At 49.5% G+C, this 12,692-nt stretch overlaps 1 protein-coding gene across 9 annotated transcripts in view; it reads left to right on the top strand.

Annotated features, from left to right (window-relative positions):
• The first annotated feature begins 669 nt into the window (after positions 1–669).
• CLEC16A (C-type lectin domain containing 16A) overlaps positions 670–12,692 on the top strand; it is a 215,145-nt gene continuing 203,122 nt past the window's right edge. For 5 of the 9 annotated variants that reach the window (XR_009407029.1, XM_059415313.1, XM_059415312.1 and 2 more), the window contains exon 1: positions 674–936. Coding sequence is in view for 6 of the 9 variants with exons in the window: in XM_059415313.1 (XP_059271296.1) it covers positions 857–936 (80 nt within the window). In the remaining 3 variants the exon portion in view is untranslated. Of the gene's footprint in view, positions 937–12,692 lie in introns of all 9 variants that reach the window. The other 4 variants (XR_009407030.1, XR_009407031.1, XM_059415316.1 and 1 more) reach the window with 2 other exon arrangements.

The raw sequence follows: 12,692 nt of genomic DNA, 5'->3' as shown, positions 1-12,692 counted from the left end.
GCTTGGATTTAGGGTGAAGACTAGAGAAATCCTCTGAAAGCACAGGATGTTCAGTTTCGGTACACTGTTGCCCGAAGACCTTCCAAAATCTATTTTTTTAAGTTGAAGTGGAAAAAGAAGAGCTGTAAAGACCGTCAAGACCATTACCGATTTGGTACAGATTAGTTTAGGGGGGCATAAAATGTAGGTGCCAGGGTCTGAACCATGCACTTACTAGCTGCATGACCTTCGGAAAGTCAGCTCCTCTGTGATTCAGTTTCCCCGTGGGTAGCGTGAGGATGATAGTACCCACCTCATAGGCTGGTTGTTAGCCTTAAATATCAGTCTATGTAAAGCGCTCAGGACGGTGGCACATAGTAAAAGCCATGCAATAGCTATTCCGATTCTTGTCATACAACCTAAAGATCGTGAACACTGCGGTTACTTTTAAGCACCCAGCCTCACCGATTCCCTTCCCAGGGGTGCGCGCATAGGTTTCCCATTCCCGCCCACCGTCCGGGATACTGCGGGCTCTCCTCCTCCTCTCGCTCCGCCTCTTCTCCGAGGCCGCAGGCCCGCAGTTGCGCAATGCACGCCGGGCCTTGTAGTTCGTTTGCCGAGTCCCGTCGGCAGGGGCCTCGCGGGCGAACTGCACTTCCCAGCGTTCCTCGTGGCGGCGGCCGTAAAGCGCGGCGGTCGAACGGCCGGTTCCGGCTGAATGTCAGTGCGGAGCTGTGGGCCGGGGAGGAAGGTGGTTGGCGGTCCCTCTACCACCTCCGCCGCTGCCTCCCCCGCTTGTGCTGCCACTGCGGGCGCCCGGCCGCTCGGCCGCTCGGGCATGAGACCGTGAGGCGGGCAACGGGTCGGGGCCGCCGACATGTTTGGCCGCTCGCGGAGCTGGGTGGGCGGGGGCCATGGCAAGTCTTCCCGCAACATCCACTCCTTGGACCACCTCAAGTGAGTGTGCTGGGGGCTGAGGGGGGCAGGCCGCGGGGCTGGACTTGGGGATGGGGGCGAATAGCTCCGGGCCGGGGGCTCTGCGAGGTGTCAGAGCGAGGTGGAGGAAGGAGAGAGACGTCCGGGAGAGGCTGTACGATGGTTAAGAGCGAGGGCTCTGGAGTCAGGGTGCCTGGGTTCGAACCCTGACACCATCGCTCCTCGCTGTGTGACCTTGGGCAAGTGGCTTAGCTTCTCAGAGTCTCAGTATCCCGTTTGTAAAGTAAGGGGATAGATTTCAGCTTACGGATGCACCCTTCGTTGTTGCCGGGGAAGCGGTGGGCACCAAGCTTCCGGGGGTGGTACTTCTTCGGCTGGGCAGTTTAGGGGTCAGAGGTCAGGTCGGGGTTCGAATCTAGGTGTGTGAATTTAGACCTCAGTTTCCTCAGTTGTAAAGTGGATATAGTGACAGCATCTACTCCCCATGATTGTTTGGAGGGTTGGTGAAGGGAATGCACATAATAAAACTGGAAGCATGTGCTAGTGCTCAATAAAGGGCAGCCGTTTAAAAAAATTTTTTCCCCTGGGAGAGTTTAAGGAGGGGACTATCAGAAATAGAGTTCTGGGGGAGGGCAGGTGGCTAACGTGGTCCTGGGAAGCGGGAGTGCACAGAAAGGCCTTGCAGTCAGACCTGCATTCAGATCCTTGTTCTGCCGCTTCATGGCTGTGTGACCTTGGACAAATGACTCCTTGAGCCTCTGTTTCCTCATCTGCAAATGGGGTTGATGTACACTGTGTGAGAACTCAATAATGTCATGCATGGAAAGAGATAGATCCAGTGTCTCTTACACAGTAGGTGGCTAATGGTGGAAGCAGTGTTTATCAGCTAGGTAAGGCCTTTCCAGACCACCTTACCTAAAGTGCTTCCCCACTTCAATTCCTTTCTACCTGATCTTTTTCTGGATTTCATTCAATGCATATCTCCACTATCTGCATTTAGCCTCTTTGTTTTCACTCCTTTTCTATCTGCTCCTAAACTGGTACTTCCAGGAGAGCAGAAACTGATTTTTGCACTCACAGCTGCATTTCCAGCATCTAGCGCTGGGCCTGCACACAGTAGGAGTTCAGTGGGTACCAAAAGAGTAGGGGAAAAAAGTGAGTGAATTGGGAACAGATGCAGAGCGTGCTGACAGACCTAGGATTTTTGGGCGGGGGGTGATGGAAAAGAGACTTTTGTGGAGGAAATGACTGAAGGGAGGAAAATCTAGTGTGTGTGAGTGTGTGGCAGTTGGATGGGGAGTAGGCATTCCTTTGGTGGTAAGAAATAGGCTGGTTTCCAAAGGGAGCTCCCAAGATTACTAATGGGAAGGAAAAAGGATGGGGGTGGGGCAGGAGCAGTAGAAGGAAGACTGGGGCCCAGGGAAAGGATTGGTGGGAGGGAAATTAGATAGGGTTTCTCATTTGGCAAGGGGTCATGGTGTTGTGCCTCTCAGCTATGTCTTTTCTAGCACAGAGCAGGTGCTTCATAAATGTTGGTGGGTCTCAAAGAGCTGGAGGGGTAGGAGGGATCAGTATGTAGTGAGGAATGGTATTGGGGGGGTGATGAGAGAGGACACAGGGAGGAGGAGGCAGAGGACAGGATGGGGGTGTTTCAGGAGGTCAGGAATCTTAAATGGGAGGGCAGCCAGACTGGAAAGGGAGAGGCAGAAGGATTTCAGGAATTTAGAGAGTGGGTGGTTGTGGCTGAGAAGGGGAGGATGGTTGTTTAAAGGAGGCTGGGCCTCCTGCTAACGTCCAGGCACCTGCAGGCTCCCTGCCTGCCTCCAGTCCTTGTAAAGTACTTTAATCATTATTGAATGCATTTTTTGGTGCCAGGTACTTACTGAGGACTTCGTGTGTGCTATTTCCTTTAGTCCTCACAAGTCTGTGAGTTATGGGAACTGTTATTGTTTTCCATTTTATAGGGGTGGAAACTAAGGTCCATAGAGGTTAAGTCACTTGCCACAAGGTGACAACAACTGAAGCGGTCAAAGGCAGGGTCTGACTTCAGTGCTCGTACCCACTGCACTGTCTTTCTGAATGAAACTGCCTCCTAAGTCAGTTTGGGAAGACTTTCAACTTGGTTGAGTCTCTCTGGCCGATGGGACATCTTTACCCACCAGCCAGCCAGGGAATGGTAAAGGTCCTCAGATTTCTTTGAAGTATCTGGGAACTGCCCTGGCTCATTGTTTAGGTTAAAAGGCCATTGGGTGCTTTTGGAAACCCGAGCTGCCTGTGTTGGAGCTGCCTGTCCTGGATCAGGCGGATCAACTTTAATCCATATTACAGTCTAAGGAACCTAGCAATTTGCAGACGGCTGTGGGGCTTAGAAGATCCCAAAATGACTTGGAAAAGATGCCATAAACACCTAGTGCTCACCCCAGCGCTTGTGATGTTCTTCATTTGGCTCTGATGGTTAGCATCTTGGGTCTTGGGTACAGAACAGCTCATTCCCTGAGGGAGTTCACAGGCTGGTGCAGGAGACAGCCATAAAGCCAGTGACTGTACAGCGTGACAAGTGCTGGGATCGGTGTAGGTTCAGGATTCTGTAGGAACCCTTGGAAGCCTTCTGGGGGAGGCAATGCCAGAGCAGAGGCTTTGAGCGCAGAGCATCATGTGGGTCTGCAGGAAGTGGGAGGGGCCCCTGGGGTTTGTGGAGTATTGAGATGGGGCTGGTGGTTGTGGGAAGTTAAGGCTGGAGGTAGAATGTAGCTTGGGCTTCATCTGACATGAAGGGTGACCAACCATCCCGGCGTGCCTGGGACAGAGAGATTTCCCAGGACGTGGGACTTTCAGTGCTAAAACTGGGAAAGTCCTGGTCACCCTAATAGATTCTTGGCTTGACCTAGGGCACTGTGAGTGGAGAGGAAAGAATAAATAAAAGAATTTAGAGTTGAAAAAAAAAAGGTGTTTTGTTTTTTTTTTTTGACATGCAAAGCATCTAAGAACCCTCCCCGTTTTAAAAATAGACCTTATTTTTAAGAACAGTTTGAGATTTAAAGAAAAATGGAGAAGATAGTACAGAGAGCGGGAATTGCTTTCGATCCACATTATTCTTCCTAACATTCTCAGCTTTCAAACTGGAAAGGAACCTTTGTGTTAGACAGGGTTGTACTTTTGCTAAATAATGGGAAACTACGTGCCTGTGGTCCTTGTGTGCTGAATCGAGTCAGGGATTCAGTGGAGACAGACTGAGATGGTGAGAGGTTATTGGCTACATGTCAGCGGTGGTTTATTGCCCAGACTAGTGGCAAGGCCGTGACATTGACTAACCAACGCCCACCAGCAAGCAGAACCTTTACTGATGGAGTTGTGTGATTGCTTCTGAAAGATCACCTTTCGCAGGAACTGCTAGTCCACAGACCGGTAGAATCACCTTTGTGTGTGGGTCAAGATTCTTGGTTGCAAGTGGCTGAAACCTGGCTGGAATTGCTTTCTGCCCCACATGGAATGATTGGCTCCTGTCCCTAAGCAGTCTGTCCTAGCTAAGCCATGGCCAAGTCCAGGTGTTCAGACAGAGGGGTCAGCACCTGTCTCTTTGCAGTCCTTGTCTCCGCTTTCTTCTGTGTTGGTGTCATTCTCAGCAGACTCCAGGCTTCTATCGAATCAGTCTAGCAATCCGTGGGGGAAAAGGTAGCTTCCTTTCTAAATATTGTCCAGGAGTGAGTACAGTTGGACCAACCTGGGATCTCTTGCCCGACCCTGAGCTAGTCACCATGGCCAGGGGCATGGCGGGCTCTCATTGACCCTTGCCTGGAACCAGGGTGGCATCAGTTCCCAAGCTAGTGAACAGGGAATGAAATAAAGAGGTGGTTTCCCCTGGGAAAATCCGGGTTTCTTACCCAAAGAGAAGGGGAATGTGTATCTCGCAGGCAGATGCTCTCCTGTTTCCACTTTAATCAACTTTGGCCTAAGATAACCCTGATTATTATTTTTTAAAAATATTTTATTTATTTATTAATAAATAGCACAGAGAGATAGATCACAAGTAGGCAGAGAGGCAGGCAGAGATGGGGGAAGCAGCCTCCCCGCTGAGCAGAGAGCCCGATGTGGGGCTTGATCCAGGACCCCAAGATCATGACCTGAGCCATAGGCAGAACCTTAACCCACTGAGCCACCTAGGCGTCCCAACACTGATTATTATTATTTTTTTATTTTTTTAGATTTTATTTATTAATTTGATAGAGAGAAATCACAAGTAGACAGAGAGGCAGCCAGAGAGAGAGAGAGAGAGAGGGAAGCAGGCTCCCTGCTGTGCAGAACCCGATGCGGGACTCGATCCCAGGACCCTGAGATCATGACCTGAGCCGAAGGCAGCGGCTTAGCCCACTGAGCCACCCAGGCTCCCCAACACTGATTATTTTTAAGGGTATAGTATTGCCAAATCGATTTTTGGGGGGATATCATATTCACCATATCACTTATAATGAGTCTGAGGCACCCATTATGTCAAGTCCAAGTTCTTCCAGGCCTTCTGAGTACTCTAGACTCTGTTGTCATCCACCTAGTTTTAGAGCACAGGTCAGGACCCTCTAATGCAGGCTAGGGAGTCAGGAGCATCCTTGTCAGGCAGACACCCATTTAAAGGGAGGTCTAAAGGATGAGAGGTGTGCCAGACTGTAGGGGGGTGGTTGAAAGGGAGGATCCTGTAGGCAGAGGAAGCTGTGATTGAGAGGCCTGAAGGAGAGAGAGGCTCAGGTCGTTCAGTGAGGGGGTGCATGTTGGGGGAAGGGAAAGTGTAGACCCCAGAGCAGATTGGTGAGGCAGGAGACGTCACAGACACCTCTCCTTAAACACATTAAGGAATTTGGACATCAGGCTGGAAATAGTGGGCAGCCATTGAAGGTGTTTTCTTGTTTTTTTTTTTAACCGGAGTGCTGTGGTCCAGCCGAAGTTTGGAGGGTGGGTTGGGGGAGGGCCCGGCAGGAGGTGGACATCCAGTTGGACTGCTGCCACCTTCTGGGAAGTGAAGGTGGCCCCTAATCCAGGGGTTCGCATTGGTGGTTCAGTGGTAGAATTCTCGCCTGCCTAATCCAGGGGTTCACCAAGATGGGTCTTCTGTCTCCCTCTCCGTGACACATACCTCACACGCCCATCTCCCTGCATCATTTCTCTCTCCACTTGAGCTGCCCTCCTCTTGCTGCCCATCCAAATGCCCACTGTATCATGGAAGTACCAGTTCTTCCATAAAAATTGCCCTGGTCACTTCAGCCAGCAGGAAGCTCTGTTGTTGTCTCTCATGTCACTTCTTGTTCCCACTCAGTTAACCCATTGTCATGTACAGTCTTCCTGTCACCAGAGATAGACCAGCTGTTAGATGCTCTGGGTTTTTCTAGCTTTATCCCAACTGTGAGTTAGAGCCCCAGGAAGCCGCCCAGGGTTCCTCAGGCTTGTCCTGTTGCTATCAGAAGTGGTCTTACTTGAGCATATGTTGTCTCTGCCAATTTGAGCACAAGCTTCCTAAGGACAGAGAGCTGGGTGGCTTGTTCACCTGGGAATTGTCAGATGCTGGCACAGGGCCTGGCACACCATATGTGTGTTTCAGTAACTATTTGTCACAGGATGAACAAAAGGGGCAAGTTTTGACCAGGCTTTTTTTTTTTTTTTTTTTTTTTTTAATATTTTATTTATTTATTTGACAGAGAGAGATCACAGCAGGCAGAGAGGCAGGCAGAGAGAGAGGAGGAAGCAGGCTCCCCGCTGAGCAGAGAGCCTGATGCGGGACTCGATCCCAGGACCCTGGGATCATGACCTGATCCGAAGGCAGCGGCTTAACCCACTGAGCCACCCAGGCGCCCCTGGCCAGGCTTTTCTTAACAACAACCTGCTCTGGCCAGTTTGGTCCCAGCATCCACACTGGAGCTGTGACTTTGTGTAGAGTGCCTACACCCCTGTGTGGTTGTCAGCATCCCAAATCACAGACCTGGTCTCACTGGCTGGCCCAGTTTGACATCTTTCTGGGCTGATTCATCAGAAGCACTGCCTGTCACACCTGTCCCCAATCCTCTGGTCTCCTTGCGCCCCATGGGGAGCTTCTCTTTGTCCTGCTGACCAGAGGGCCAGGTACTGACCACGTATGGTTCCCAAGGCGTGGAGTGGATGCTCAGACCAAACACACAAAGGCTCCTTGTCCCTCTGTCCCCCCAACATTGTTAATTTGGGATGTGTGCTTTTGCAGGGAGTGGACTTCTAGTCTCCTTAAGCCTCTGCCACTCCACTTACCCTTCTGCACACTTTAGCTTATGGCTAAGTTTCAGGATCTTCTGGTAGGAGCACCCTAAGAGGCATATTATGATGCAGGGTCATGAAACTTGTATGAACTTCGTGTGTCTGTCTCAGAAGTGGACATAGTGATTATTGACTGTAATGGTTTAACCTGTGAAATAAGGGACTCTTGAGAGAGCAGGGTCTGTGGGGGCAGAATTTATTTACAGTCCATCGTCCTTGGCGAGAAGCCGCTGTTGTCCACTGGCAACAGGCTATGGTTTTCTCTCCAGGCATTTCAGACACTTTGGCTTATCGCTCAAGGAAGAGTTGGCGCGTGTGCTGGGGTCTGATACTGAAACCCTACGTTCTTCAGAGCTTGTGCTGGAGATAAGATGATGTTGCCTGTTTTCTGAAGAAATAGAGTAAGGGTCAGTTATAAGGACTGACTTTAAGATTGGGAATTTTCATGCCTTTTTGGTTCATTGTTTATCTGCTTGGTTTCCTTGCATGCTAGGCATTCATTCATAACTTCATGTAAATGTTTGGCTAATAATAGCGTTTACTTGGCTGTTTACATTTCCTATCCTATCTTGGTTATAAGCAAGGGGTGTGGAGTCCGACTGCCTGGGTCCTCTGCATCGGGACTCCGGGCAGATCCTAGCCTCCCAGAGCCTCAGATTCCCGGGGTTATTTTAAGGGTTTACTGAGTGAAGGGTTTACATCTAGAGCACTCAGAAGAGGGCCTAGCTGCAACGGTTTTGAGGATGATAAAGTGTACACACAGAGTTTGAGAGAAAAATGTTTTCATTGTACCCGTGATCCTTGTAAGAGAAAACTCTGGCCTTCTGTCCTTGGAACTTATCTGACATAGGGACACAGCCTTGCACACCAAGGGGGCCACGGTAACATTGTTGATCTTCTAAACAAGGAGGAATCCTCATGTCCAGCACAAGAGTTACCTTGTGCTTGTCCTGGTAGCTGTGTAGCCATTACAGATGCTTGCAAATAGCTGTCAGTAACAGAAGCGCTTTTATTACTGGAACATGAAACACGAACACCGAACTCGGGGTCGGAAAGATGGGCAGTGAAATGGATCTACAGCAAAATCTCAACAATGTGAAACCCCACCACAAAGAACAAGACCCAAGGAAGTACAGCACATTCCATCAGTGCTCATCTCTGGGCAGTGGCATAATTGGCATTTCTGTTTTGTTGTTGAAGCAGCCAACCTTCCTCAAATGAGTGTTGCCCTCAAAATCAGAAAGTTATTAAACTATATTAATATCTCTAGATAGTTGAATTACTTGATCTTCCAAAGCTCTGGAAATGGATACATTAAAATATTAAACCTTAATCTGTTTAGCGCCAGTGCATTGAAACAAACATGTATTGAGTACCTCTTCTTTCTTTCTAAAACATTACCTAAACGGTGTGCTAGGGCATTGTGGGCGTGAAAAGATGGGCAAAGTGCATGAACAATCATAGAAATTTGGAGGTTGAGGGGCGCCTGGGTGGCTCAGTGTGTTAAGCCTCTGCCTTCAGCTCTGGTCATGATCTCAGGGTCCTTTGATCAAGCCCTGTATTGGGCTCTCTGCTCAGCAGGGAGCCTGCTTCCTAACCCACCTCTGCCTGCTTCTCTACCTATTTGTGACCTCTCTCTGTTAAATAAGTAAAATCTTAAAAAAAAAAAAAAAGAAATTTGGAGGTTGAGATGTGGTGGGTATTTGCATCTACCAACAGCAAACATTTAGAAAATGAGTATTTCGGATGCTACGATTTACAACAGCATCAAAAAAACAAAAAACTATCAGTTACCCACAAATAAATCTAGTGAAAGATGTGCCAGACCCTATCCAGCCAACACTGAAAGAAATGTAAATGTCGTGTTACCTTATTGTAAAGATGTCAGTTCTCTCTATTTTTAGCTAGAGATTTAGGGCAATCTTAAAAGAAATCTTAGCACGTATTTTTGTGGAAGTTGAGAAGGTGATTTTAACATTCATATGGAACTGTAAAGGGCCAGGAATAGCCAATATAATAATGAAAAAACAGAGGGGGAAGAGTTCGAGGACTTCCATTATCACACAGCAGGATTTCTCATAAATCTGCAATAATCAGTGTGATATCAGGAGAAAAGTACATGATCATTGGAACTAGAGCATTCAGAAAGAGTTTCCACACGTGCAGTCATCGAGAAATGACAGAGGTGACATTAGAGTGCATTGGAGAATTCAGGACCTTTTCATTAAATGATGCTGAATCAAGCAGATTTCCATATGGAGAAAGTGAATTTTGGCCAGTGTCTTACACCGTACACAGAAAGGTCAGTTCTAGATGTATGCTAAGTAAAAATTGCAAGGTGAAACAGACTTCACAGTAACAGGTGCTTGCTACCCTGCTGTCTGTCTCCTGCTCCCGTGACCAGGGCTGGAGAACTGCCCATCCTCTGGCTCATCGCCGGACCCCTGGCCCCCAGCTTCTGAGATTTGTAAGGAATAAATCTTGTGACTCTCCTTCCTTTGCATGGGTGTATTGAAACGATGCGTTTGATCAAAACGACCCCATGGGTTTCACTTCCTCGTGTTCCCGGAGGTGGGAGCGCCTGTATGAAGGGAGCTACCTGCTGCCCCCGTGTGGGTGGCTGGTGCCTCTTCATTCACCTGCATATCCTTAGTTCAGCACACCTGCCCCGCTTCTCAACACAGGCGTTCCCAAGAGATGCCAGGAATTGAAGTCAGGGCTGGTCCTAAAGACCTTTTTTTTTTTTTTTTTTTTTAAAGATTATTTATTTATTTGACAGACGGAAATCACAAGTAGGCAGAGAAGCAGGCAGAGAGAGAGGAGCAAGCAGGCTCCCTGCTGAGCAGAGAGCCCCATGCGGGGACTCAATCCCATGACCCTGAGATCATGACCTGAGCCAAAGGCAGAGGCTTAACCCACTGAGCCACCCAGGATGCCCTGTACAGGTCCTCCTGTAATTCATCCAGGTGCCCCTGGTCTTAAAGACTTTTAAGCCCTCCTATCCCTTTTTCGGGGGAGGGGGGTGTCTTCGGAGCCATAAAAGCCACCGCCTCTTCCACCGGGCCAGGAATGTGTTAGTGGGGTGCTGTAGATGCCATCATCTCCCCAGAAGGAAATGCTGGAGTGGGGAGGATCTGCCCTCCCCCTCCCCTCACCCCCGAGCTGCCAACGATGCCTGTCCAGCAGAGTAGGGGGCACACTGTGGGTCACATGCCGAGTGCCACTGACGGCCATGGGGTGAGGTGAGTGAATGCAGCGACGCTGAAACCTTAGTGGGAGCTGGTTCAGAATGCAGACTTGGGGCCCTGCGCCCAGGCATCGGCTTCGGTGGGTGTGTCTGGGGTGGGGAGTTAGAATCCGCAACTGAAAGGGGGATTCTGATGCAGGGGACCCTTGGAGCACAATTTGGGGAAAACTCCGCTCTTTGAACTTCTTGGGGAAAATGCATGGGAGGGGAGGTGGAGGCAGAGATTCACGAGTGGGTCCTCCTGTAATTCATCCAGGGTGCCTCGGCGCCGTGGAGGCGATTTCACACAGGGGGAAGCTGGCCGCCATGCCCGGGTGCAGCCCTGCTGGTGGATTTGGACACAGGTCCGGGAGATTTCTGTATTTGGAGAGCTGTGTGGAGTTACTGTGTTGAACGTTGCGTGAATCTTTGATTCAATCATTAAGGGACTCATTGTTTTGTCTTTAAAATATAACAAAGAGCAACAATTTTCAATAAAGCCCACCCCCGCAAAGCAGATTAGGCCTGACTGTGCCATCTGCAAGGTTCTGTGTCTGTATACCCTACCCATTTTCAGAGATTTTCGATGGTAGGATCCTGTCTAGTCCCCTGCCTTGCTCTCATCAGCCCCACCTCCAAAGTGAAGGAAGCCATCAAACAAGTCAGAAGGTGACTCCTCTCCAGTCAGTCCCTCTTGGAGTCCCTCTTTTCCTCCCAAACCAGGACAGCTAAAGTCAGTCTGGGGACCCTGGAGATGCTTTTTATTTTATTATTTTTAATTGTTTCTTCAAGTTTTTATTTAAATTCCACTTGGTTAACAATGTAATTAGTTTCAGGTGTAGACTTTAGTGACATTGTTCATCCCCCGTGTCACCCCTCCCCCTCCACCGCCTCCCACCTCCCTCCTGCTAACCAGCAGCGTGTTCTCTAACGTTAAGTGTGTGTTTCTTTGTTTGCCTCTCTTTTTTCCCCCGGTTTGTTTTGTTTTTTAAATTTCATCTAGGAGTGAATTCCTATGGTATTTGTCTTTCTTTGACTGACCTAGTTCGCTTAGTGTTATACTCTCTAGCTTCATCCACATCAGACACAAAAATATTGAAGGGAGGGGGCGCCTGGCTGGCACAGTCGGTGAGATTCTTGATCTCAGGGTTGTGTGTTCGAACCCCATGTTGGTTTAGAGATGACTTAAACATAAAATCTTTAAAAAAAAAAAAAAAAAAAAGGGACGACCCTGAGGGAGGGGCGGCAGCACCTTTGGGAGCCGGGGTGTCCACATCCTCAAGTCTCCTTGGAAGGGATACATGCACCCCGAGATTTAGGGCAGCATTATCAACAACAGGCCAATTATGGAAAAGAGCTCAGGTGCCCGTCGCTAGATGAATGGTGTATAGACACAGTGGAACAGGACTGCACCATAGAAAAGAGGGAAGTCTGGCCATTTTATAAGGACGCTCTTAAAGCTGTGTGCGTGGTACTCCTGGGGCATCTGGCCAGACTCTAGTCCCCACACCACCCAGGATGGGCCTCAGTGATTCTTCCGGTTGCGCTGACACCGGTAGAGGCTGGAGGGTGGGACCGGTCCACCTGCCTCTACCCCAGCAGTACAGGTCTGGAGCCGAAGAGGCCTCCCAGGAGAATGTGGGTGGGTGAGGCTCCGTGCTGTAGCCTCCCAGACCCACCTCATAGTGGGTACCCGGCAGGGGAGGTCAGTGCCTTGAACTGAGGGTAACCCACTCTGTTTGAGCTCTGAGTTCTGATGGGCATTCCAAGGGTTGTCTTTTTCTTTTCATTTTTTTAAGATTTTATTTGTGACAGAGAGACACAGCAAGAGAGGGAACACAAAGCAGGGGGAGTTGGAGGAGAAGCAGGTCTCCCGCTGAGCAGGGAGCTGGATGCAGGGCTCGATCCCAGGACCCTGGGATCATGTCCTGAGCTGAAGACAGACACTTAACGACTGAGCCACCCCAGATGCCCTATGATTTTTTTTTTTTTTTTTAAGACTGACTGACTTAGAGAGAGACACTGTTGGCATGCGTAGTGGGGGGTAGGGCAGAGGGAGGGTAGAGTCTTAAGCAGACTCCTTGCTGAGCCCAGAGTGGGGAGATCATGACCTCCACTGAAACCCAGATTGAGATGCTTACCTGAGTGCCCTACCTGGTGCTGCTGCTGCTGCTGCTTCTTCTTCTTCTTCTTCTGCAGAGGGAGAGGGCCAGACTCCGAACTAAGCACAGAGCCCAACATGTTTGAACATGGGGTTCAATCCCACAGCCCTGAGATCATGACC

This window comes from Mustela nigripes, chromosome 11 (genome assembly GCF_022355385.1).
Source record: "Mustela nigripes isolate SB6536 chromosome 11, MUSNIG.SB6536, whole genome shotgun sequence".
NCBI classification, from domain to species: Eukaryota; Metazoa; Chordata; class Mammalia; order Carnivora; family Mustelidae; genus Mustela; species Mustela nigripes.
This window is presented reverse-complemented; position numbering and strand designations above follow the sequence as displayed.